This window comes from Chlorocebus sabaeus, chromosome 21 (genome assembly GCF_047675955.1).
Source record: "Chlorocebus sabaeus isolate Y175 chromosome 21, mChlSab1.0.hap1, whole genome shotgun sequence".
NCBI lineage: Eukaryota > Metazoa > Chordata > Mammalia > Primates > Cercopithecidae > Chlorocebus > Chlorocebus sabaeus.
The window spans coordinates 106,882,572-106,909,676 of NC_132924.1; the positions used below are offsets into that span (position 1 = coordinate 106,882,572).

Below are 27,105 nucleotides of genomic sequence, written 5' to 3' on the forward strand. Positions count from 1 at the left end.
TTTTGTCTTAGTACCAATAGATAACCTTTACCTGAATCAGTTGTTTTATTAGGGGCCAGAAAATGATTTTTTTATTTGTATTATTATTTTTTTTGAGACAGAGTCTCACTCTGTCGCCAGGCCTGAGTAGTGGTGCAATCATAGCTTACCTGGAACATCTGGACTCAAGTGATTCTCACACATCAGCCTCGAGTGTAGCAGGGGTTACAGGTACACATCACCACACCCAGCTAATTTTTCTATTTTTTGTAGAGACAGGGTCTTGCCATGTTGCCTAGGCTGGTCTCAAACTCCTGGACTCAAGCAGTTCTGTGTCGGCCTCCCTAAGTGCTGGGATTACAAGTGTGAGCCACCACATCCTGCCTTATTTTGTAATTATATTATTTTTTCTACATTTATTAGCTGGTATTCTTCCTTAAAATAGGACTTTTTGAATTTGGTAATGCTGAAATATAGTTCCTACTGGCAAGATAGCACAAATGCGTAATTTTTATGTACTAAATTTCAAAGACAGTTTTGTTTTAGTAGCCACCTTAAATGGTGACAAATGAGTTTTTTCTGACTTTCTCTCTTCGTTGATTTTTCAGTATGCATAATCACCTGTAATAATTTATTCTTCTTGATGCACTAAGCATCAGCTTTGGCCAGAGGGACTCACAGAGCTGGATTCTAGATTTTGAAGTATCATAAACTATCTATATATTTAATATCTTTGACAGACCCTTTAATATTTGTTATGGTTCTTTTTTAAGCCAGAGAATTAGACTAGATAACAAGGTTTGCTTTCAGCTCTAGAATTAGGATCCTGAGCTCTGCTACCGAATACTGCCCTGCCCCTGTCCAGCTGCAGAAGGCCCTCAGCCTGTCTGGCATTCAGGCCTTTCACAAGCTGGCTCCCCCATCCACTCAACCCTTTCTCCAGATTCCTTGGCAGAAATTCCCTCCTCCAGCCACACTTGTCTCCTAACTGCTACACATGACCAGCTCATCCTTTATCCCCAGCCTTTACTTATACCTTTTCCCTTGCCTGAATACCCTGCCTCTGCCTCTGTAAGTATCCAAACCTCCCTGTACTCCAGATCCCAGTTCAGGCTCCCCCACCTTTTTATTCCTGTTCCCTTACCTTGTCTTTATACTCATTTCCCTCTTCTCTTGGAATATCACTGTTTCCTGTTCTAATTGATGTTTTCTCGAGTAGATTATCATCACCCCTGAAAAAAAAAAAGTCCATGCTTTTTACCAAGAACATTGCTAGGCCCAGTAGAAGTACAGTATCTGCTAATGTCATTGTTATATTTCTATATCTTTTCTAACATGTAACACCTTCTGTTTTGCTGAATAACAGCCTTAAGTTGCTTTTGAAGTGTGCATGGGTGTGTGTGTGTGTGTGTGTGTGTGTGTTGGGGAAGGAGGGTGTTGGGGATATTTCTTATAAATGCTAATACTTTCCTATTCATCGATCTATTTCTACCCATATGTAATGGAACCCATTGCATATCAAGAGGTATTGACAACTTACCTGTAGAGTTGCATTGATTTGAAATACATAAGTCAACAATTACTGCCTTATTATGTAATATTAGCTGGGGAAAGATAGATGGCCCCTGGGTTCATACGGTCTAATTAAGCACAACTGTTGTAGACTTTTTCTCCCTTTCCTGCTGTTATGTTTTGTTTTGTTTTGAATATGAAATCACAAACCCCCAAATAAGCCTCATAAAGAGACAGCTGTGCTTATAAGATTATGTTCGTCACAGATTTTATTCAACCATAAATGATTTCTACCCAAAATGTTAAAAATATATATTATTGATAATTTATATCATATACATTTTCCATGTTTTTATTGGCAAATAAACTTAATAAGAATAGCTTATGTGAATTCTAAAGGCATATAGTTTTTTTTGATTGTCTAAAATTTGGCCTCATATTTTTTGTGTAAGCCTATTTCTAAATTCTGCCTCGTTAGCCTGACAAACAGAGCTTCAGAGTTTGTTATGTAAGTATATTCATGTTTTCTGAACAGTGAAACTTTTTGAAATTATCTTCTGTACTTGAAGTGGATCATCTAGTGATTAGTGTCATCAGATTGAATTATTTATATTTTCTTGCTGGAAATGAGTGACATTCCAAATGTTCAAGTACTCTGTGTGTGTATGTATGTATGTATGTCGTAAAAGGACATTCATGACTTGGCTTCTGACTGCCTCTCTGAGCCCTCCCACCTGATCATGCATACATACCCCCCCAACCCCCACTCCCCTACATACCCCCTTCACCCCAGCCCTGAACAACCACTTACAGTTCCCTGAATCCCATGCTGTTTCATGTTCATACTGCTCCATCTTCTTGAAGTGCTCTTTTTCCATCTTTGTTCATTCTACAAATCGCAATTATTTATCTTGCAGGAGTCAGTTCAGTTGTACACTCTTCTTTCTCACCTCTCTCTCCCTGCCTTTCACCCCAGTCCAATTAACTCCTTCTTCCTCTGTGCCTCTACCGTACAGTATGCAGATGCCCATCAGTACCTAGGACACTTTATTGTCCTTATTTGTGAACTTATTTTCTTTCTTTTTTAATCTTCATCAAGAATTTCTTATTTATTTATTTATTTATTTATTATTATACTTTAAGTTCTAGGGTACATGTGCACAACATGCAGGTTTGTTACATACGTATACATGGGTTGCTTTGCTGCACCCATTAACTCATCATTGACATTAGGTATTTTTTTTAATGCTATCCCTCTCCCATCCCCCCACCCCATGACAGGCCCCAGTGTGTGATGTTCCCCGCCCTGTGTCCAAGTGTTCTCATTGTGTGAACTTACTTTCTTATCCTGCTAGTACCTGAGATTGTTGGAGGGCAAGAATCTTATCTGGCTTTGTATCTCCTGCAGTTAGGCTAGTGTTTGGCATAGAGAAGGCACTTACTTATTTATCTATTTAATCAATTAGCTAAGTTCCCTGCTGTTTCCCCAAACAACTTCCCATTCTCTCCAGAACAGTTTTCATCTGGTAGTCAGTAGCAGTATTGCCAACAATACTTCTATGTGTTCACATTTTAAAAGTATATCATAAATAAAAACCATTGTATGAGAATACCGATATACCTAAGGATTGTATTATCAAAGGTTTTTGAAGAGGTACCTATTTGTAACAATGGTTGTAAATAAATTGTTTAAAATTGAGGCTTAACATGCATTCATGTAACCACCAACCAGATGCCTTTCCCAGTCAATATCCTCCCAACCCCGCTCTAAAAACAAATAACCACTATTCTGATTTGTCTCACCCTGTATTAGCTATGCCGGATCTTGACCTTCACATAAATGAAATCAAATAGTATATATCTTTTTGTGACTGGCTACTTTCATTCAGCATTATGTCTGTGATATTTTTCCACGTGAATTCTTATGTTAACTACTAGCTTGCTCTTTTTCATTGCTCTGTAGCATCTCATTGTATGAATATGTCACGGTTTTATTTATCTACTCTACTGTTGATGGACATTTGGGTTATTTCCAGACTTGGCCTTGAACATAAAGTTTTATTTGAGAACCAAACTACAGAGCATAGCATTAGACCTGCTTTTTGTCCTTTCTCTGCCTTCTAATAGGCAATGAATTGATCTTAATACAGGATGTGCTTAACTTTACTCATTCAGTTAAGAAAGATTTTTTGAGTACCTGTTGTGTGCCAGGTCCTGAATAAGTGTCCCTCCCTTCTGGAATCTCACAGACCACTGGGGAAGACAGACCCTAAACAAGCCATTACAAGTGTGCTAAATGTTGTAACAAAGACATAGAAGGTGTTCTAGGTGTTTATAACAGGAAAACCTAATCTGGTATGAGGGTTAGGGAGAATCTTCCCACAGAAAGGGTATGTTAGCTGAGACCCGAAAGAGAAACAAAAGTACTGTCGGGAAGGAAGACAAGGAACAGCATTGCTGGAAGGTACAAGGTCCGGAAATGGTAATGAAGAATTGAAAGAACCCCCATGTAGCTGAATCATAGAGAGGAAAGTAGAAAATGGTAGGAGGTGGGGCTGGAAGGGTAGACAGAAGCCATGTCATGAAGGGCCGTATGAGTTATCTGAGCAACGTGAGTCCTCATCCATTAAAGAGTTTTAATCCCATGAACGGACATAACTTTAAATTTTTTTCTTTTGATGTTAACCTTACAAATTCTGAAGTACACAAATCTTAAGCACAAAGAATTTTTATATACATTTTTACTAACACAACAGCTATTCCATCAGTATAATGCCAGCACCTAGAATGTCCTCTCCTTCACAGTTAGGACCCTTTCTTAAGGGTAGCCACTATTCTGACTTCTATCACCAGAGGTTACTTTCCTTGATTTTGAACTACAGTAATAACAAAATTGTCCAGTTGTAGACGTTTGGGTCAGGCTACTTTGACTCAGCCTAAGATCTGCACAGTTCATCCATGTGTTGCCTGTTGCAGTAGCCTTTCATGACTCTGTAGTTTTCCATTGTATGAGTATACCACAATTTATTTGCCCATATTGATTGACATGAGAATTGCTTTTTTTTTTTTTTTTTTTGCTGTTATAAATAAAACGATTAGGCCAGGCACAGTGGCTCATGTCTGTAATACCAGCACTTTGGGAGGCTGGGGTGGGAGGGTCATTTGAGGCCAGGAGTTTAAGACCAGCCTGGGCAGCATAGCAAGACTCCATCTCTACCCAAAAAAAGAAATTAGCATCGTATGGTGCCCTCTACCTGTAGTCCCAGCTACTGGAGAGTGAGGTGGGAGGATTGCTTGAGCCCAGGAGCTTGAGATTGCAATGAGCTATGATCACGCTACTGAGCTCCAGTCTGACCCCATCTCAGGAAAAAGAAAAAATTAAGCTAGAGCTGCAATAAATAAATAAAATCATTGTGAAGATTTGTGTTCATGTCTTTTGATTGACATGAACACTCATTTCTGTGGGAGGTAGAATTTTCAAAAAGATGACTCTGTGTTCAGGGTGGAGGCTGATTTGGAAGGCACAGAGGTGGCAGTTCCTCAGGCACCAGCTCTTGGATGTATAGCCTTTTGCAAGTCATCTTAGTAAAGAGAGGACACATTCAGAACAGTTTAAACATCACACAAATCAAAGCGTAGATTAAAAAATGGAAAGCATATTTCCTTTTGGCTTCTATCATTACTGTCGTTTTCATAGTTATTATCATTGTTTACAGCCAGCTACAGCTTAGAGCTGATAGTAACTGCAAAGACAATATGATATACAAGTTTTAGTGACTTGTCATTGAATATGCCCCAATAAACAAAACCATTATTGTCATCAAACGTTTGCGAAGCCCTGTTTTCACAATTGCTTCTTGTTGTGCCAAACTCTTGTTAACCTCAGTAGGAAACGCATCAGGTTCAAGAGGTGGAAGAAGAGACCCAGAGCCCGCAGAGGAGAGAGGGGGTTTTATTACGGGCTTAATACAGGGGAGAGAGTCCAGTGGGGACGGGCTGGGCAGGAAAACCACAACCACCTACAAACGTCATGCAGTTTATAGAGCATTTCCACTTACCACCCTCCCACCAACCACCTCCACCTGGCAACTTTAATGTAACCCAAAACTCAGGGCCTCGATCCCCGTATGGCTGGTGTTCCATGAAATCAGCCAGGGGCCTCAGATGTTTATCATAGATAAGGAAGGAATCTCCAAGTTAGCCACTCCCAAATTACCTAGCTCGGAACACACATTCAGGTGCATTGCCACACAGGATCATTCTAAGGAGATGCTTAAATTATTGCTCTCAGGTGTGCTTGCCCTACACTTCGTGTGTGTGTGTGCGCGTGCATGCGTGCGCACGCACGTGTGTGATGGTGCTGGAGATGTGTGTCTGAAGCGATACACACATTTCTCTGACCGTACAGAACCTTAGATTCTTAGCAGCATCTCTGATCTGTCCTCTCAGGAAGTAAAACAACACAGATACAGAGACTCCATTCGCCAAACTAAAGTTGTTTTGGTGTTGGTTTTGTTTCTGAATTGTGAATTTATTTGTGTCTTAAAACTTTAAAATCAGCACATTTTGAATTGGGAATTTATGTCTTAAAACATTAAAATGAGCACATTCAGTTATATATACATATATAATGAATTGCCATTATAGAAAATAATACAATCAGCTGAAGTTAAGAGTGCTGTTGTGGAAATACCCAAGACTTTCAGCCACAATAAATGTTCAGTCCTTAGAACCATGGAAATTAAGATACAGTGTAGTGGCCGGGCGCAGTGGCTCATGCCTGTAATCCCAGCACTTTGGGAGGCCGAGGCAGTCGGATCATGAGGTCAGGAGATCGAGACCAGCCTGACTAACATGGTGAAACCCCCTCTCTACTAAAAATACAAAAATTAGCCAGTTGTGGTGGCACGTGCCTGTAGTCCCAGCTACTTGGGAGGCTGAGGCAGGAGAATCACTTGAACCCGGGAGACGGAGGTTGCAGTGAGCCAAGCACTCCAGCCTGGGCGACAGAGTGAGACTCGGTCTCAAAAAAAAAAAAAAAAAAAGATACAGTGTAGTAATAAGGAGGCAGTGGTCTGATTTTACCAAATCAGGCTCTTATCCACTACTACAATTATACTCTAACTCGCTCTTTTCACCCTATTCTGAATGTGTTGTGCATGTGCATTAAATCAATACATGTTTATTGAGCACCTGCAATATGCCAGATACCTTGTGAGGTGTTAGAGGTGTGAAGGTACAGTCACTGATCAACAGGAATTAGCAGCGTAGTGGAAGAGATGGTCCATTGAACCAGTGATTACTACACTCCAATTAGAGCATGGGCCAAAATGCCAGGGTCCTCTGGTGGCACAGAAGGGGCATTTAAATCAGAGCAGGTAATCTCCAAAGATGAGAGTCATGAGCTAGGAATAGTATTCCAGACACTAAGATGAGGAGGCACAAAGGCACAGAGGCAAAAAGTAGCCTGCTGCAGGCAAGGAATCACTAGTAATTTAGTGTGGTTGGAGCAAAAGATGGGCATGTTCAGAGGAACTGGAGTGAAGCATAGAGGAAAAAATAGTAATAATAACAATAATTTTAATGGAGAAAAAAACTTTTGAGGGAAGCGTAGAGGGATAGGCTAGAGGCAGAACTGAAGATGATTGGTGTTCATGAAAGGGCTGAGAAGGAAGGATCGAGAAGTAAGAGGCCTGATCAAGCTCACCCTGTTCACAGTGGTACTCCTCATGTGTCCTCAAGCATGTCATTGGGCCTTAGGGTCCTGATTAGTATGACCAGAGAATTAGGGAGAGTTGTTCCCAAACCGTGAAACACTGTTCCAGTAGATGTGAAAAGATGGACTGTGAACAATGGTTTCATTACATTGATAGTTAAGGGAAGACTGAATACTGCAACTCTTTAAGACTCTTCATGACTCTAACATATTAAAGGTTTCTGAAGTCATCCAGTAAAAACACCACTTCAGTTTTCTTTAATTCAGTATTTTCCAAATTATGTGGACTGGGAGCTGATTTTCTGTAACAGGATATTAGTATCATGAGGCAGAGCCCCATTCTGGCAAACAGTGGACTAGTTCTCAAAAGTACAATCATCTTTATTCATTCACTGATTAAATTTTTTTAAGTGCAGAACCAAACAACGGGTTCACTTTATACTTTAGATTACCAGCGTATCCCTGTAATAAACTTTAGGTGTTTATTTTCCACAGCAATATTTTTTTTTATTACATCAACTGTCCTGGGATTTATCTTTTCTTTTCTCATTTTTCATGTCATGCATAGACTTTATTACCTGGTAATAAATTGCAAGAAATGTGAATTGAGTTGTTTCTAAGCAAATATCAATCATTTATGATTTGTTTAATATAAATTATAATGAAGAAAATCAGGGTTTTGCTTATTATGAAGTCATTATAGTCAACATTAGCAAATCCCAAAATTAATAATGTGTCAGTAAATCATTTGCATTGCTAAAGAGATCAAATAAATAAAAACAGGATTGACCTTGTTAGAAATTTGATATTTTCAACATTTATCTGTCAGAGCCACTGATTTGGAAATTGTTATAAATTCTTGAAAAATGGAAACTTTTTTCCCTGTAAAAATACCCATCATTTGGCAAAATACAGTGTCATTTTTCTTGAAGAGAATGTAGTGATTGATTATCCAGAGTGCTACCATGACAAGGTAAACCAACCAAATAGCTGGAAAATTGTGTGTAATCATATAGCATCACAGAGGCTCTGTGTTGAGCACAACCATTAGAATTAAACCATAGCATCTAATCATTCCCTGCTGGTACTTCCTGTTCATCCCCAAAACCTTGACCTCCAGTGGATATGCAGAGGTGTTGGCAGTCATCCCTTCCCCTCCAAATGCTATCAGCACAATTCTAGTCAGCTGAAAGCTCTGTAATAAATACAAACCAAACCCAAACCACCCAAGGAGATTTCAAAATGCAAAGGTGTCTGTGCCTAACATCCCTCACATATATGGCATTCGGAGATTTATTCTGTGTATTAACATTATTAGTCTAGTTTCTTTTATTAATAGTATTGTCCTGAAAATCCTGAGAGATTATAAACAACTGAGGGAAGAGAAGGATAGGAGATGGACAAAAAGAAAAGAGGAATGCTGATCCCTCTTGAGAGGCTGATAATCTATTCAGGAAGACGAAATACACCTGAGATGCCTTGAGAGCCATTACACAGTATTCGTCCAGTGTGAAAGCGTCAGTACACAAATTGAATGCATGAGTCATGGGGGCCAACAGAGTAAAGGAGCAATCCAATTATCCTTGGTTATTAGAGAACTAAATTGAGTCATAAGAAAGGAAAGGGCTACCCAAACCTACCCCAGAGATGGTCATCAATAGCATACTTGGGAGTAGAACCAGGCCCTTTCTCCCAATAATCAGAGGGATCTCCTCATGCTCGTCTTCCCTGCAATGTTTTAGATTTTAAACAGGCTTTGTTAGGATGGCTGAACTTCAGCCTCCTTTGTTAATTGCTGCCCACATGTTGTAGGATATCTTGTGTTCTGAATCAGGATGAGGATTTTAAATTCTTCCTAGTGCAGGGACGTGTAGCCAGGCAGAATCAATTCCTGTCACTCACACACAAATACAGAGGAATGGGATTATGGATCAGGGTGAAGCTGCAGTGCTTTAATCTTAAAATCAATACAGAAAAGGAAGTTGAACTTGTGGGGATTCTATAGAGACTGTAATTTGGCTTCCTATGAGGTTTGCCTTACAGAATATAAGTGCTCCTTGCTTTTCACCTTCTGATTATTTTACTGGGGTGGGAAAAATGAGAGGAAGGGGAAAGATGACAAGAAACTTCTACCACCAAATCTTGAATAAGCATGCAAGTGTAACTCATAATTCAAGCTAATCCCCCACTGTGTTGAGAAGAGCTATACACCTTTTTTTAATCTTTTGCTTTTAAGACAATAATTAGCCAAAACCCTGTACCCCATCATTTGTATTTAAGCATAATAAAAATGCCTTTGATTTCTTCATAGTTCACTGTCAAGACTGGAAAAGTATTTTTTTAAGCTTACTTTTATGGCTAAGCTTATCATAGCCTATGTAATTTTATATAAATATAAAATCAACAAACCAGTTACTGACTGAAGGATTTCAAGCTGCTAAGCATGCAATTAATATTTACCCCGGTGTAATTCTGCTTCTCTTGAAAGAGGCATGAACTAATGGTTTAAACAACTAAGTCTTTTCTTAATCAAATATTTAGAATTTGTTGACTATGTGTCTTTTTCAGATATAACACTGATTTGCTGCACAATGCTGTCGGCGTTTAGCTTTAAGATGGGCTTATTTTTCCTTTTGGATATTTCTAATTCAGTTTTAAAATATGTCTGAGTGTGTTTAGACCCTGCGCCTACAGTGGTGACAGCAATATGAAACACTGTAATCTCGTGAGAAAATGCACTGTGGGCAGCAGAACTCTGGTCTGGCTCTGAGGCAGAATGGTATAGTTAGAAGAGCAAAGCCTGGAGCTCCTTCTTTGTTTACTTCATCCTCCTAAGCTTGTTTCCTCATCTTTAAACTGGGGATGATTATAGGATACACCTGATAGGTAGGGGTGTTGAGAGAATTAAAGGAAATAAAATATACAAAGTGCTTATCATTGTACTTTGCACTTGTAAGAACCCTATAAATGTTCATGATCATCATGATTATTATGTGAGTCTCAAGTGAGATAACATATGCTGTGTATGTGAAAACATTCTACAAGCTGTAAAACACAATACAAATGTTAGTTGTTATTCTGAATAGATTGATGGTTTTGAAACTTTTAAAATAAATCATGGAAGGTTTTTTCTTTGTGCTGCCTATCATAGGTTCCTAATCTCAAAGAGCCTTGGAGTGATAAATCAGGCTCCGGTTGAATATGCATTTTCTGTCTTAAAAGCCGGAGTTATCTTGTGAGTGTCAAGAATTCCATGATATCAACTTGAAAATCCCTATTCTGTGTCCTTCCAGAGAAAACACTTGCTCAGGTCTTGGGAAGACCAGTGCTGTGTAAGATTCTTATTTTGTTGTTGTTTTGAGTTCATATTTCAAAATGTCACATTCTTCCAGGAAAGCTCAGATACCTTAAATTATGACATACTTGGAGTTGTCCTTCCTTGTCCTACACATTACTTGACTACAGAAATCTCATATCCTCTCTTTGATGTTCATTTCCAGAGCACAATCATTGTGGAGAAGACAGTGCAAGACCTCCTGAACTTGATGCATGACTTGAGTGCATATTCAGATCAATTCCTCAACATGGTGTGCGTGAAGCTCCAGGAGTACAAGGACACCTGCACTGCAGCTTACAGGTATAGCTTCTGTTAGGAGCTAAGCAAAGTAACGTTTGAGCCTGAGGGTGGTTCTGATTGGTGAAATTGCCTCAATAGCCTAATTTTCAAAAGGATCATCTCTGAGTTTGTCAAGAGATGAGAACATCCATCATGGAAGTAGTCTCCTAGACCTTTGTGTAGTCAGAACAACAGAGAGAATGAAAGTGATGAAGGGACAGAGCCACTAGGACTGCCATTGAGTGGCTTGGATTATGTGTCAGCCTTGATGTTCATGAAAACCTGGAATAATAAGATCATGTTCCTCAAGGAAATTCCAGATCTTGGTTAGTCTATCTTATGGTTAAAAAGATCCTTAAAATAGAGCAGTTTGAAACTCTTAATCTTTAACAGTATTTCTTTTTAATTAAAAATATATTCTGGCTGGGTGCGGTGGCTCACGCCTGTAATCCCAGCACTTTGGGAGGCCGAGATGGGCAGATCACGAGGTCAGGAGATCGAGACCATCCTGGCTAACATGGTGAAACCCCATCTCTACTAAAAATACAAAAAATTAGCCGGGTGTGGTGGCGGGCGCCTGTAGTCCCAGCTACTCTGGAGGCTAAGGCAGGAGAATGGTGTGAACCCGGGAGGCGGAACTTGCAGTGAGCTGAGATCACGCCACTGCAGTCCAGCCTGGGCGACAGAGCGAGACTCCGTCTCAAAAAAAAAAAAAAAAAAAAAATATATATATATATATATATTCTTCCTGACATTTAATTTGTAGCATTCCTACTGTCACAAAAGAACAGTTACCCCTGTTTTCAGCATCAGTAGCAATGAAAAACCATTGTTATGTACTTGAAAACCGTTAGTTATCCCTCTGATTTCCTTCCCTAGGTTCAAAAAAATCTCTGTGGACTTGTGGAAAAGATCATAGCAATTCTCTAAGAAAGCTTATAATAGGAACAAATTACGGTCTGGTTCACAATACATGAAACAATTAGGGAAGAAAAGAATGTATAATAAAATACTAAATTTTGTGTGCTCTATATTGAAGACAAGATAGGTGAAGTGCACTACGTAGTCAGGCGCTGCTTGTATAATATGGACTGTGAGGGCAGAGGGATCAAAACACAAGAAAGAGAATGGGTTGTAATCGGGAATGGTTTCGCAGGTGAGATATGTGCTGGACTGATGAAATTTACGGAGATGGAGAGAATACACGAAGGCGGGGATGGAGGAAGCAATGAGACAGTTGCCCACTATTTTACTTTATTTATTTGATTTTATTTTTTGAGATGGAGTCTCGCTCTATCACCAGGCTGGAGTTCAGTGGCACAATCTCAGCTCACTGCAACCTCTGCCTCCCGGATTCAAGTAATTCTACTGCCTCAGCCTCCCAAGTAGCTGGGACTACAGGTGTACACCACCACGTCTGGCTAATTTTTCTGTTTTTAGTAGAGGCAGGCTTTCACCATGTTGGCCAGGCTGGTCTCAAACTCCTAACCTCATGATCCGCCCACCTTGGCCTCCCAAAGTGCTGGGATTATAGGCCTGAGCCACCGCACCCAACCCAGTTGCCCGCTATTTAAAGGCGACTATGAGGAGGAAGTTTGACTGGGACAGAGTTCCTAGGAGAATCTAGCAGGATATAATGTTGAATAGGAAGATTAAGACCAACTAAAAAGGGGTCATAAAAAATAAGATCCTGAAAATGTAGATGTTGGATAGCAGATAGGGAATCATTATAAGTGAGCAAGGAAGCAATGTTTACAGAAGATTGATTTGGCAGAGGAATACAACATAGATTAATGCTTACCCTTCCTGATTCCGCAACAAGAATTATCCACAGTTACATGGACAAATTAAGCAACAACCATCTCATTGAGATGCTGTCCCAATAACCTTTTGTGTTCAATAATTATTTATCAAAACTTATATTTAGGTTAAAATCATACATATAATTAACAATTATGTCAATTGGTTGTGTACTAAATAATAATTATAATGGTAATTCAAACAAAAGAAAGTTAAAATTTAGTCTTGTGGTAACAGAAACTTTAAAGTTTTTGGATTTTAATTTATACAGATAGTCTTTTGTAAAAAGCTACAATGGAATAATAAAATAATTTCAAGCATAAAATATATTTCATTAGGATAAATTTCAGTGAGGAAATGAAATAGAAATAATAATTCAAAGAGGAAAAGGAAAAGTGAAAAATATCCAACTGTTAAAGAAAAGCTTGTTCATATGTATTTTAAATGTATAATGGAGGGTATCAAATCCCTGTGGCATTGAGATTCCATTGGATACGTTTTTAAAAATTTTAATTGACAAATAATAATTATATAATGAGTACAATGCGATGTTCTGATACATGAATACATTATGAAATGATTACATTCAATCCAATTCACATATCCATTACCTCTCATACTTGTCTTTTTGTGTCTTTGTGCTGCAAACATTTAAAATCTACTCTTAGCATTTTGAAATATATATTATGTTATTATTAATTATAGTCACCATGATGTTCAGTCATTCTCAAAATGCCATTCCTCCTAACTGAAACTTTGTATGGTTTGAGCAACATCTCCCCACCTCACCCCACACCCATCCCACTCCCCTAGTCCCCAGCCTCCGGCAACCACTGTTCTCCCTCTACTTCTGTGAGTCTTTTGTAGACTTTTTTAGAGTCCCCATTTAAGTGGAATCATGCAATATTTGTCTTTCTGTGCCTGGCCATTGGATACATTTAAAATAGTGATTTTTAACATTGTCAGTCTTTAGGATATGCCAAAATTTATGTCTTTTGCATCTATTTAAACGCATGCTAAAAAAAATTAAATGTCAACTTAAAAAAGGAAGGAGAATATAGTTTTCCAAAATTATTTTAAGGGATACACCAATAACAATTGTAAAAGCCACTATTCTAGGTTAATTGTCTGAGATTGGAATTTCTGGGCCATAGAGTCTTGGATTTTCAGTTTTACAAAACCAGACTCTAAAGTGGTAGTACCAACGTCTCATCTACCAAAAGAGAATTGAATAAAATATTTTAACTATTAAAACTTAGTCCCGGTGCAGTAGCTCATGCTAGTAATCCCAGCACTTTGGGAGGCCAAGGCGGGCGGATCACCTGAGGTCAAGAGTTCGATACCAGCCTGGCCAACATGGTGAAAGCCCATCTCTACCAAAAGTACAAAAATTAGCCAGGTGTGGTGGTGCATGCCTATAATCCCAGCTATTCAGGAGGCTGAGGCAGGAGAATCGCTTGAACCCGGGAGGTGGAGGTTGCAGTGAGTCGAGATCGCACCCCTGCACTCTGGACTGGGTCATAGAGTGAGACTCCATCTCAAAAAATAAAAAATAAAAACCTAAATATTAAAAAATTAAAAATTTTAAAAATAATTGCATTTTAATAATACTGCATTTTAATAATATTACATTTTAAATTTATGTTTATCCTCCATTAAATTTAAAGCTTTTTTTTTTTAAGTAGGGCATGCCCTCTTTTTCTAATAAGTTACTTGATTATGGGTACCCAATTACTTTCTCACAAATAATAATGTTGATAAATAGTAATTATAGTGGAGATGTTGCATAACCTGACCACGATAAGGTCAAGTTGTCTCTAGAATGCAAATCTCACTGATGGCCATTTATATAGTATTATTGATGTTGTTGGCTTGAAAGACATGTTGTAAGTTCTTGTAGCTTGGCACCATATTCATCATGCGTGATTTTTTTTCCAATCATTTATGTTCCTGCCTCTCAAGAGGTCAAGTGGCTAGAAGCCACTGCATCTGCAAAGCAGACTGATCATTGTTGAATAGTTTTCATCTGGAAGTTTTCTCTTAGTTTGAAGTGATACTCTCCTATCCATTGGACATAGTTCTTTTCTCTGAATGATAACTCATCAGTTTAATCCTTTTATGAACGCCCTTCAGATATATGAAGATAGCTATCATAGTCCATTTAGTCTTGTTTTTCCTCCTTAAACTGAACATTCCCAGTTTCTGGCATGCCCTGGTCTACGAACTATCCCAGTCATCTTTCTCCATTACCCATTAGCTTGGCAGTGTCCATCTTAGAAAGGAATGCCCCAGACTATGCCCAGTGTTCCAGACGTACTCTTTCTTTCTTTTTTTTTTTTTTTTTTTTTTTTTGAGATAGAGTCTGTTGCCCAAGCTGGAGTGCAATGGTGCAATCTTGGCTCACTGCAGCCTCTGCCTCCCGGATTCAAGTGATTCTCTTGCCTCAGCCTCCTGAGTAGCTGGGACTACAGGTGCAAGCACCATGCCCAACTATCTATCTATCTATCTGTCTATCTATCTATCTATCTATCTATCTATCTATCTATCTATCTATCTATCTAATCTATTTATAGTAGACATGGAATTTCACCATGTTGGCCAGGCTGGTCTCGAATTCCTGGCCTCAAGCAATCCTCCTACCGCCTCGGCTTCCCCACGTGACCAGATGCACTCTGGGTGTTGAGCAGCACCATCACTTTCCTTGTTCGGGACCCAGTGCTGGACACAATGCTTCGTAGTGTGTCCTATCATTGCGCTTGTCAGGTATTTACTGAGCATTTACCAAGATGCTGTGTGGGTGTGTGGGGATAAAGAAATGAATCAGTCAAGATTCTACCTTTCTTGTGCTTATATTCTTGGTGAAGAATAGAAAGGGAAATACGGGACAATGAAATAGCATATATCCACAGCATTAATTCATGACAGAAAATATGGCAGGATAGGTAAAAATGCTTTGCTGTGGGAGGAAGAAATTACGAAGGAGAATAGGGAAGGCTTGGTGAAGGATATGAACTAGACTTTGTGAAGAATAAAGAGGATTTAGACAGAGGCTTGAAGAAGAGCAAGAACAAGTGATAAATGTCTGGGATGTGGGAAGGAAGGCTTGGGTCAGACTGGAGGATCGCGAATGTCAGACTCCAGGACCTTTGCCTTTTTAAATTAAGTGGCAAGGAGCCACTGAGTGGGCGGTAAGCATGGAGTGCCATGTGGAGACCTGTGCTTTAGGGACATTTTTCTGAGTTTTGTGTAAGATGGATTTGAAAAGCAAGAGTATAGAGATAGAGGGGAGAGAGACATTAAGTGCCTGAATTAGGGGACAGGGAAGGAAAATGGAGAGGAAGGAACAGATTAAGAGATAGTAAAGAGTTAAACTTGACAAGACTTGGCCACTGATTGGCTATAGAAGAAATACTGATTGAAATTAGTATTATCTTTTCTATGCTGTATTTGTGGTGATTTCTGTAAAACACAAATTCAGGATCTCACATTTACCCATTAAATTTAATGTTATTTATTTATTTAGAGAGATTCTCGCTCTGTCGCTCAGGCTAGAGTGCGGTGTCACGATCTCAGCTCACTGCAGCCTCCACCTCCCAGATTTACACAATTCTCCTGCCTCAGCCTCCTGAGTAGCTGGGATTACAGGCATGCGCCACCATGCCTGGCTAATTTTTGTAGTTTTTTTAGTAGAGACGGGATTTCACCATGTTGGCCAGGCTGGTCTCAAACTCCTGACCTCAGGTGATCCACTCACCTCGGCCTCCCAAAGTGCTGGGATTACAGGCATGAGCCACCATGCCTGGCCAAATTTAATGTTATTTTTAAGTCACCATTTCAGCCTATTGAGATATTTTTGAATCTTCATTCTGTCATCAAAAAATCTTAGCTATTCCTGTAAGTTCCATGTCTTCCTTGATTACATAAGCAGTCTTTTTTTTATGCATGTCATTGAAAAAATGTCCAACAGCTTAGGACTAAGTTGAGAATTTGGGAGCTATACCTCCTGACACTTCCTTGTATGTTGACGTATTATTACTTAGTGCCTCAGGAGTTCGTATGTTTTTCTAACTAGGAGCCTGGGCTTTAGCTCAAGAGCAGGCCCTACAGCTTCAGTTTAAATGCCAGCTTTTCTACCTACTACTTATATGACCCTGAAAAGCTACTCAGCCTCTCTGCCTTGATTTCCTCATCTGCAAAAAGGTACTAATAGTCCTTTTCTCAAAGGGTTGTCTCAAAAAATGTCAATCTTTTGTAACCAGTTTTCGCAAAATAATATGCTCCCCCCAAAATGATTTGCTGCTATTTTGATAATGATGATAATGGTAATGACAGTAATTGCCTTTACCAGTTCCCATGACAGTTATTCCACATATTTCATAATCTGCCCTGTAAAAGATTGATCAGGTTTCTTGCTGGTGTCTTCCCAGCCTGATTCTTCTAATGCAGCCAACCCTTCCTCATGTCCACCCAAGATGGGCATGCAAACCTGTTATGGACAATACTAGATATTTGTTCAGGAATCCTCCCATCCCTTTACTGTTAGGACCCACTTCTCCCAACTAAACCATTCCTTAAGAACTCTCTTCTTGGGCAGCTTTCAAATTACCTTTGGAAACAAGACAACCAAGAGCCGAATTTACCACTGCCCCAAGTCAGTTAGGAAAGGATCATTTGACCTATTCTTTGTAAGATCCTTCTAGCTTCTAGTGAGTACCACTTTCAAATTATTCATGAACTACTTTTTAATTATCTGTTCAGAATTTTGCCTACAATTCCAAATTCACCCCATTTCTGTAATTTATGTTCCTTTTCTTTTATGAGCATCAGGGATTTGCTCCCAGGCACTTTTTCTTGTGTGTCAGGATACCTTCAAAACGTTCAGCAGTGGTTCTGTGATTCCATGCTTTGAATTATTTCGGCACCATAAGATCCTTCCCTAAATTTGTTAAACCTTTCAGGAATTTTTTTGATCTCAATAACCATTAACAAACACAGTGGACCACTGCATCCTTAAAACAATTCATTCACTTTGTTTCTAGAATTCCATTTATCCAACAAATATTTATTGAGTGCTTGTACAAGAGTTTGTAGATATAACAGTGAACTAAACAGATTAAATATCTGCTTTCATGGAGTTTATGTTCTGTTGTGGATGGGAGAGGGGAGATAGACAATAAATGAATGTAAAACATAAACATGAATAATTTTAGGGCCAGGCGCAGTGGCTCATGCCTGTAATTCCAGCACTTTGAGAGGCCGAGGTGGGCAGATCACGAGGTCAGGAGATGAGACCATCTTGGCCAACATGGTGAAACCCCGTCTCTACTAAAAATGCAAAAAAATTAGCTGGCCGTGGTGACACACACCTGTAGTCCCAACTACTCAGGAGGCTGAGGCAGGAGAATCGCTTGAACCTGGGAGATGGAGGTTGCAGTGAACCGAGATTGCGCCACTGCACTCCAGCCTGGTGACAGAGTGAGACTCGTCTCAAAAAACAAAACAAAACAAAAAAAGAATTTTCGAAGATAGTAAGTACTGTGGAAAAAAGAAATGGTGTAAAGTAGGTAGAGTCAGGAGTGTGGGAGGAGCAGGTTGTAGTTTTAAATAGGATGCCCCAGGGAGGCTCTGTCATATTGAGCTTAGAGGAAAGGCTCCAAGGAGTTGAAAGAGTTTGACCAGCCATCTGGGAAGAGTGCACTGGCACAGGGCAAAGGCCAGGAGGCAGGGCTCTCTGGGACACTTTTAAGGAACAGCAGGGAGGCCAGCATGGTTGGAGTAAAGTGAACAAGAGAAGGAAGGGTATTGGAGGATCACCAAGGGGGAATGGAGGGCCTGGTAGGCCACTCTAGGGATGCTGAGTTCTACTGTGAGTGAAATGGGAAGCCATTATAAGGTTTGTGCGTAGGAGCAGCATGATCTTACATGTATTTTAAAATTTAAGTATTGAAAATAGGCATTAGGGAGACAAGGATGGAAGCAATGAGACCAACTAAAGGCTAGAGTGGTAACCCAGGTGAGAAATGAGGACTCTTTGCACTGTTGGTAGCAGCAGAGATGGAGGGAACTGAGTGAACTCTGAATGTATTTGAAGAACCAGCCAGCTGAATTCCCTGCCAGATTGAAGATGGGGTGTGAGATAAAGAAAGGTGTCAAAAATAACTCTCAGGGTTTTATATTTGAGCAGTGAAAAGATGGATGGAGTTGCCAGCTATTGTGACGGAGGATGCTGCAGGTCTGGGCAAGCCGATCAGGGCTTAAATTTGGAGTGTCTCTTAGCCACGTGGGGGACGGAGTTGGACATATGCATCAAAATAGGAGAGGTCTGGCCTGGAGATAGATATTTGGCAGCGATCGACATATAAATAGCATAGCTAAATGGAATTTAAAACTATGGGACTAGATGAGATCTTCACAGGAGGGAGTATACTCATGGCAAAGAAGAGGACCATGGACTTTATGAATTTTGCAAGATGAGGAGAAACCATCAAAGGACATTGACAAGCAGCAGCCAGTGAAGGAGGAGGAAAATCTAGAAAATGTAGTGTTGTAGTGTTGCCAGCATTAGAGCTCAGCATGGACTGAGTGATAAATGTGAATGTTTTTGTGGAGTAGCAGGGATGAAAACTGGACAGGCATGGCCTTAAACTAAGAGTAGAGGAAGGGTAAATAGACGCAAAACTTTTACACTGAGTTTTGCTGCAAAGGGGTACAGAGAAATGGCATAGTGGCTGGAGAAGTGAGGTCACAGGAAGGTGTTTTTTGTTTTATGTGTTTTTTAAATAGAAGAAATAAGTGCATATTTGTATTTGAAGAAGTGGACCTGGGAAGAAGGGAAATTTGGTGATGTAAGAGAGAAAGGAGAAAATCCCTGAAATGATGTTTTTGGCCAGGGAAGTAAGGGTGGAGGAGGGGTGCGCAACTGGAGTGATTGGTTTAGGCGGGAACATGGATAGTTTTGCCCATGCTGTCTGTCTGTTCTATAGGAATTGAGTTATTTCTCTGTCATTCATATTTTACTGCTTTGTCCAAACAGCAGAACTCTGTCTCCCTTGGACTGCTGCTTCTGGAACATGGCCATTGCTTTTGGTTTTTGACATATTCTGGTCGTCAGGAGCATTTTGATTCCTTCCCGTAAGAAACTCTACTGCTGTGGCATCTCTGCTACCCATAGTCTCTGAAATGGTGGCCACCTGTTGCTGCCCACTGTCACATCACAGGGGATTATCTGGGAGGAATCGACCATAGTTGCTGAATGATGGACCTATGTTAAATTTTTCTCAGGATTGGGAAAAGTACTCTGTGAGGCTTTGAAAGGGAATAAATAGAAAATCATCTTTCTAGTTGTTATACAACAATGCACACTCAAAGGCACAACACATGCCCCCATGGTGCTGTTGCCTGCTGGTTAATCAGCATATTCAGGTTTCTGGAGACAGTGTTTTCTTATTATATGACTCTGAAGATGCAAAGTGTCCTTACTTCCTCTCTTCCTATTTATTGCCCTCCCCCAGATTGGCACCTGCTGAGGAGTAATTAGGGCAGTCCTAATTTGGACGGCCAAATCCTGATTACAGTGAGGGGAAAAACAGGAAATGTTCTAGTTTTGCTGCCAGCAAATGACTGACTTAAATAGAAAGCCATATACAATTCAAATGATCCAAAATGGTATAACACTGGGGAAGGAGGAAGGGAGCAGGAAGACATTGCAGTCTGATTTTCTCCCATGTAATCCTCAGCAGATATCCTTCAGAAAAATCATAAAATCTAGAAGCTCACAATGCCCTCTGCTGAGGGTTGGCTTGTCTTCCAAGCTTCCCATGAGAACCGGGGCAGCTCGTGGGAGCTTAGAGATCTGAGGAAAGGTGAAAAACATACCACCTTTCTATGAGTACCTCATTCTGGAGAGAGAGACTGTGCTGCAGGTAATGATGTCAGGTTACATGCTTTGGATTAAGAGGGCTTTCCTAAAAAGGGAAGTGGGGCTAGGAGTCTTTTCCCTAATTATCCACAGGCCTTGGGGCTTAAAGGGAAACTCAGCTGTGAATTCTGTACTGCTCGACATTAGCAATCAGGCACTTTGCCTGTGAGTCGCCTATGTCTAAGCAGAGTGCTTCCCTCCCCTTGCCTGTCCTCTGTCCTGAGATCCAACCAGCAGCTCATGAGTCCCAAAATTATAATGTAAAGATTGGAAATCACAGTTTTCTGAAGTTTCTCTCTGTTCCAATTTAGCATCAGTTCATTAATCAGTTTTTTTCCTTGGAGGTGCGGGATAAGGGGGCTCTCTGCCTTGTGTTGGGCCTGGTAGAGAATACAAATAAAACCTCTTCCCTCGTGTTAGAGGCTCAGTTGGTTTGAGCTGATTTAAGACACAAGCATGTTACTTTCAGCTCACCCCTTTCACCACTTCAGAGAGGAGCTAGAACTCATGCTGGACATGAAGAAAGAGTGAGGAGGAGAAACCTGCAGCGGCTGATGGCAGACATCAGAGCTGGCACTGGGCTAGGTACCTTGTTGACCCTTGGTATGCTCACTGAATGAATGAGGACATTTCTGCCGGACTGAACAGAACGAGCAAGCAGTGGAGCAGGATGGATGACCATGGTGCATGGGAGAAAGGCTGAGAAATCACAGTGACTAGGGTGGACAGTGTGGTTGGGTAGAAATGGGCAGGAAAGGGGATTTTTTTTAATGTCCTGTATTAGGTAAAAGAGTACTATCGTAGTGTCATGCGCGTCTGTGTGAAGAGACCACCAAACAGGCTTTGTGTGAGCAGTAAAGCTTTTTAATCACCTGGGTGCAGGCACGCTGAGTCCGAAAAGAGTCAGTGAAGGGAGATGTGGATGGGGCCATTTTATAGGATTTGGGTAGGTAAAGGAAAATTACAGTCAAAGAGGGGTTGTTCTCTGGCGGGCAGGAGTGGGGAGTCACAAGGTGCTCAGTGGGGGAACTTCTTTGAGCCAGGATGAGCCAGGAAAAGGAGTTTCACAAGGTAATGTCATCACTTAAGGCAAGGACCGGCATTTTCACTTCTTTTGTGGTGGAATGTCATCAGTTAAGGTAGGAACAGGTCATTTTCACTTCTTTTGTGATTCTTCAGTTACTTCAGGCCATCTGGGCGTATACGTGCAGGTCACAGGGGATGCGGTGGCTTAGCTTGGGCTCAGAGGCCTGACACATAGGTCTTGGTAAGGAGGATGACATGATCAAAGTGGTGTTTTACCGTCTCACTGGCCCCACTGTGCTCAATAGCAGAGACTAGACACTAGTGGCTCTGGTTGCTTCTGAAGCCCTTCAGGTTTCCTGTGTAGCCAGAGGCCAGGGTTCTATAGAAATGAGACTCTCCTTGAGCTGGCCTTGGAGCTTTTGCCAATCTAACTTAACTTCGAACCTCAGAACAGCCAAGGGCATACACCAGGGAAACCCTCTGCAAGCTCCAGCTTGTGACCTGTCTCTCAAAGCTATGTTGTCTCCTAACACTGATATATATATTCATTTATATTTAACATTAAATAGCTACAGAAACATTATAACCTATATACAGTATCTGTTTCATAGAGGGCATTCAGTAAATGAGCTTTTATTATGTGCTCCTATAATTTATTATGCAAAACTTTATACTGGTATTTATTCCATTGTATTGTAATTTAAACTTTTAAAATATATTATTTCATTAGTTATTGATTTAACTGTTTTTCTTTAAAAAAAAAAAAAAAAAAACACATTGTTTTTCAATTGTAGCTTCACACAGAGTTATTTAGGGAAATTTCAAAACACACATCTTGGGTTCTCCATACTAGGCCCACTGAGAGTTGGACCTGGGCAAGTTTAGTTTAAAAATATCCTCAAAGTGATTCTCATGTGTTACTGGTTAGAAATCACTGGTCTGGGCCAGGCACGGTGGCTCACGCCTGTAACCTCAGCACTTTGGGAGGCCGAGGTGGGTGGATCACCTGAGGTCAGGGGTTCGAGACCAGCCTGGCCAACATGGTGAAACACTGTCTCTACTAAAAATGCAAAAATTAGCTGGGCATGGTGGTGGGTGCCTGTAAGCCCAGCTACTCAGGAGGCTGAGGCAGGAGAATCACTTGAACCTGGGAGGCAGAGGTTACAGTGAGCCGAGATCATGCCACTGCACTCCAACCTGGGTGACAGAGTGAGACTTGGTCAAAAAAAAAAGAAAGAGAGAGAGAGAGAAATCAAGAAATCACTGGTCTGAACTCTTAGCTTCCAGAAGTAAGTTATTATGTCATTTTCTACACACCTGTCTGCAATATCTTACATGGTGTCTCTGTATAGGGCTTGCACTCTTGGTTTTTGATCAAGTGAATCCCTTCACTCATCCTTTCCAGTACATATCAGCTGCCCTTCTGGCCAAATACAGATGCTACCCACCTAACCAGTTGCCCTACAAATTCTCTAGCAAGCAGCCAGTCCTCATTTCTCCTACCCAAGTCACTCTACCATAATCAGATAGGAGTCTGTTGCAGTGACCTGGACATAAAGTAACAAGGACCTAGACTGGAATGAAAATAAATAATAAAGTATTAATACATAGTCTCTGTGCAAGGGACTTTATAGTCCTAGCTCATCTAGTCAGTCACAACAATTCTGTTAAATTAGATTCTCTCTGCCTTTCAGATGAGGAAACAGAGGTTCAGAAAAGTTAATAACGTGGCAAAGGCCGCAGAGCATGAAGTGGTAGTACGTGTGTGAAAAGCACTAGCTCTATCTCAGTCTTCAGCCCAAAGGAGAGGCAATGGAATTAAAGAGGAAATAGGAAACCTGAAAAATGCTTCCAGTGCTTTAGAGAGAGTGTAATAGCTAGGAAAACAGACTGCAGAACAGTGGGTCTGTTTCATTTCAGGTTCTACCTTGCTAGTTGGCTGACCACCATCAAGTTCCCAACCTTCTGTGCCTCTGTATTTCACCTATAGAATGGAAGTAATGTTAGTACCTACCACACAGGGTGGTTGTGGGGATTAAACGTTAATATATGCCAAATGTTCAGAAGAATGCACAGCTCATGGTAAAGGCTAAATTGTCAGCCAATATGATTATTTATTGTTGCTGCATTTGGTGCTGTTTTGTATTATTTACTTTTAAATTCATTGATGATATTGTTGATATTCAATAATAAGACAGTACAAGAAAGTTTTTAAAATTTTATTATTATTATACTTTAAGTTTTTTTTTTTTTTTTTTTTTTTTTTTGAGACAGAGTCTCACTCTGTCGCCCAGGCTGGAGTGCAGTGGTGCGATCTCGGCTCACTGCAAGCTCCACCTCCTGGGTTCACGCCATTCTCCTGCCTCCGCCTCCAGAGTAGCTGGGACTACAGGCGCCCGCCAGTACGCTTGGCTAATTTCTTTGTATCTTTAGTAGAGATGGGGTTTCACCGTGTTAGCCAGGATGGTCTCCATCTCCTGACCTCGAGATCCACCCGTCTGGGTCTCCCAAAGTGCTGGGATTACAGGCGTGAGCCATGGCACCCAGCTATTATTGTACTTTAAGTTCTGGGCTACAGGTGCAGAACATGCAAGTTTGTTGCATCAGTATACAATGTATACCACGGTGCCACGGTGGTTTACTGCACCCATCATCCTGTCATCTACATTAGGTGTTTCTCCTAATGCTATCCCTACCCTAGTCCCCTAGCCCACAACAGGCCTCAGTATGTGATGTTCCCCTCCCTGTGTCCATGTGTTCTCATTGTTCAACTCCCACTCATGAGTGAGAACATGCGGTGTGTGGTTCAGAAAGATATGTTTAGGTCGTTTGTTATTTTCCTGGTGTTTGGTGCTTCAGTTGTATCATTCATTCATTGCTTCAATCTGTTACTCATTCAAAAATCATTCATTGAGCACTTCTAGGAGCCAGCGTTATTCTAGGGCTAAAGGTGGAGAAGTGAACTGACTAGGTAAGGTCCTTGCTTTCATGGATTTTACACCTTAATGGAGGGAGCTAGATAATAATCAAGTGGAAATAAACAATAAATTTCTCATTAATAAGGATGAAGTGATTAAATAAAACAAGAAGTTCAAGTGAGGAGTAGGGTCAGGGAAGCCGTCTTGGAGGATACAGTGTTTGAGCTCAGTTCTGAAGGATGAGAAGGAGCCACGTGGAAATGTGGGGAAGAAAACTCCAGGTGGAGAAAGGAGCAAGTCCGAAGATGGGAAGTAGCATGAATTCAGGTTAGTGAGCAAAGAGAATGAATACTGAGTGACATTAGACAGGTACAGGGGTCGGATCATTTGGGTCATTTCTTACTGCACATGAGAATCACATGGGAGATGAAAACATATCCAGCCTGAGCCCCACTTCAGACTGTGAATTGATGTATTTTTAAAATGCTTCCCAGGTGTTTTCATGTGCAGTCAGGATTAAGAACCATTAATAAAGGATCTTGAGGCTAGAGAATTTGAATTTTATTCTCAGTTAAATGGGAAGACATGCAAAGTTTAAATAGGGAGTTATCTGATCTGAGATCTGCTTATAAAGATCTTAATGATATTCAAACACAGACTATATTTAAATTTGCTTTATTATGAGAAAAATCTGAACATTGACGGTTGAGACAGTTCTTTTTCTTTTTTTTTTTTTTTTTTTTTTTTTTTTTGAGGAATTTTGCTCTTGTTGCCCTGGCTGGAATGCAATGGCATCATCTTGGCTCTCTGCAACCTCTACCTCCCAGGTTCAAGCAATTCTCCTACCTCAGCCTCCCAAGTAACTGGGATCACAGTGCCACCACACCCAGCTAATTTTGTATTTTTAGTAGAGACAGTGTTTCACCACGTTGGCCAGGCTGGTCTTAAACTCCTGACCTCAGGTGATCCACCCATCTCGGCCTCCCAAAGTGCTGGAATTACAGGCGTGAACCACTGCGCCCACCTGATACAGATTTTATATGAATTCTTGGTCCACTACCTGTGTTATAGTATAATTTTTTTCTTCTTGATCTTTTAAGTATCAGTTATGACCCTTCATATGAGAACTTGTCTGTTTAAAGGTTGTTATTAAATTATCCCCAAGAGTTACCTTCTGTAAACTGTCATTCCAAAGCTTTTTTCCCTAGGTCCCCTTGGATGGTTTCTGTTTTCCATGGGAGCTCTCCAGAGTTACCAGAAGTTGTCATTCCCAGGTAGACGTGTACATTATCATAAAGCTCTCTGACCAGCATTGAGTATGGTGTCAAAGATGTTCTGATGTTCCTCTCCTCTTTTCCTATGTATCCTGCTCCATCTTAACTGACTTTTTGGTTTTGGTTTTGTGTTCGTTTTGTTTTATTTGGCAGCACAATACTATTATCTTTGCATCCCTAATTATCATTATCACTTGTGCTGCTGGACATTTCACTGCGGTTTCGTCTGCTGCAGGTCCAGTTATTCACAGTCTAAACTGGACGACGGCACTTTAATTTGGACCAGCCTTGTCCAGGGTTCATTTGTTGAGCTTGGCTCCTAGTTTTTGAAGTATTTTGAAAGATTCAGTCTGGGAAAGTAAACATCATGCCTTGGCTGTCACCAAACAGTTGAATCCAATTAGCCCCACCTGCCCCTGGTTGTTTACCTAATGAAAGACTCAGCACCCCAGCTGTGTCCAGGGACCGTGCACACTCGCACTTCCCAACTGTTCCAGAGAGGAAGCGGTACACATCAGAGCCAGGCGACACCAGCAGATGTTTTCTGAATGAAATTCACTCAGCCGTATCTCGAGGGTGGACCTTTCTCTTGGCAGCCTCATCACCTGTACCAAAAGGTACACCTATTTTCCTCTTCCTTTTGGGAACAGATACAAATAGTTACACAGATGGCTGTGTCTGTGGCCCATTGAGCTGTGAATTAATGAGTACATTATGGTTCTGGTAGGGATGATTAACCTTGCTTCTCCTATGGAATAATTGTTGGAGGTACAGCTCTTCTTTTTTGAGGCTATTTGGAGATGTCCTGGACTTCTGTAACCCACATGATCTGATTTATCAGAAAATCAAAAACAAGTAAATGCAATTAGTCAGGGTGGACTTGCCACTTGAGTGAAAAATTTCTTTACGGTAATTGTATATTGCTGATCAATGCCAGTATTTCAAATTAGAATATTTGGAATTACTTTTGGGATTGATGTTCATTCTAGTATGTACTAATATATATATTATTGAGGGCAGTATGTTAGTAGCATTTTCATTCATTGGGATGACCATTTTTTAATAAAATGGGATCGATGCATATTAGAGATAACATAATCTTGAATTACTGAATTAATCCAGTCCTTTAAAAACATGTAAGTAAATAATGTGGGTACCTTTAATGTCCTCCAACCTAACCTAATTTTTTTAGTTCAGCTAATGCTAAAATGGAAAATTCTAGCCCTTCAAAATGCACAATACCATCTCACACCTACAGCTCCAACTATTTCCTGAACCTGAAGGCAGATATGGGTCAGCACGGATGGGCTCAAAGACGTAGATGTTGACAAAATGAGTTGGGCTTG

General features: G+C 40.5%; 1 protein-coding gene across 1 annotated transcript in view; it reads left to right on the forward strand.

Annotated features, from left to right (window-relative positions):
- Positions 1–27,105, forward strand: part of EXOC4 (exocyst complex component 4) — an 818,776-nt gene that overhangs the window by 636,793 nt on the left and 154,878 nt on the right. The window contains exon 12 of the mRNA XM_007982965.3: positions 10,708–10,844. Coding sequence (XP_007981156.3) covers positions 10,708–10,844 — 137 coding nt within the window. The remainder of the gene's footprint in view (positions 1–10,707; positions 10,845–27,105) is intronic.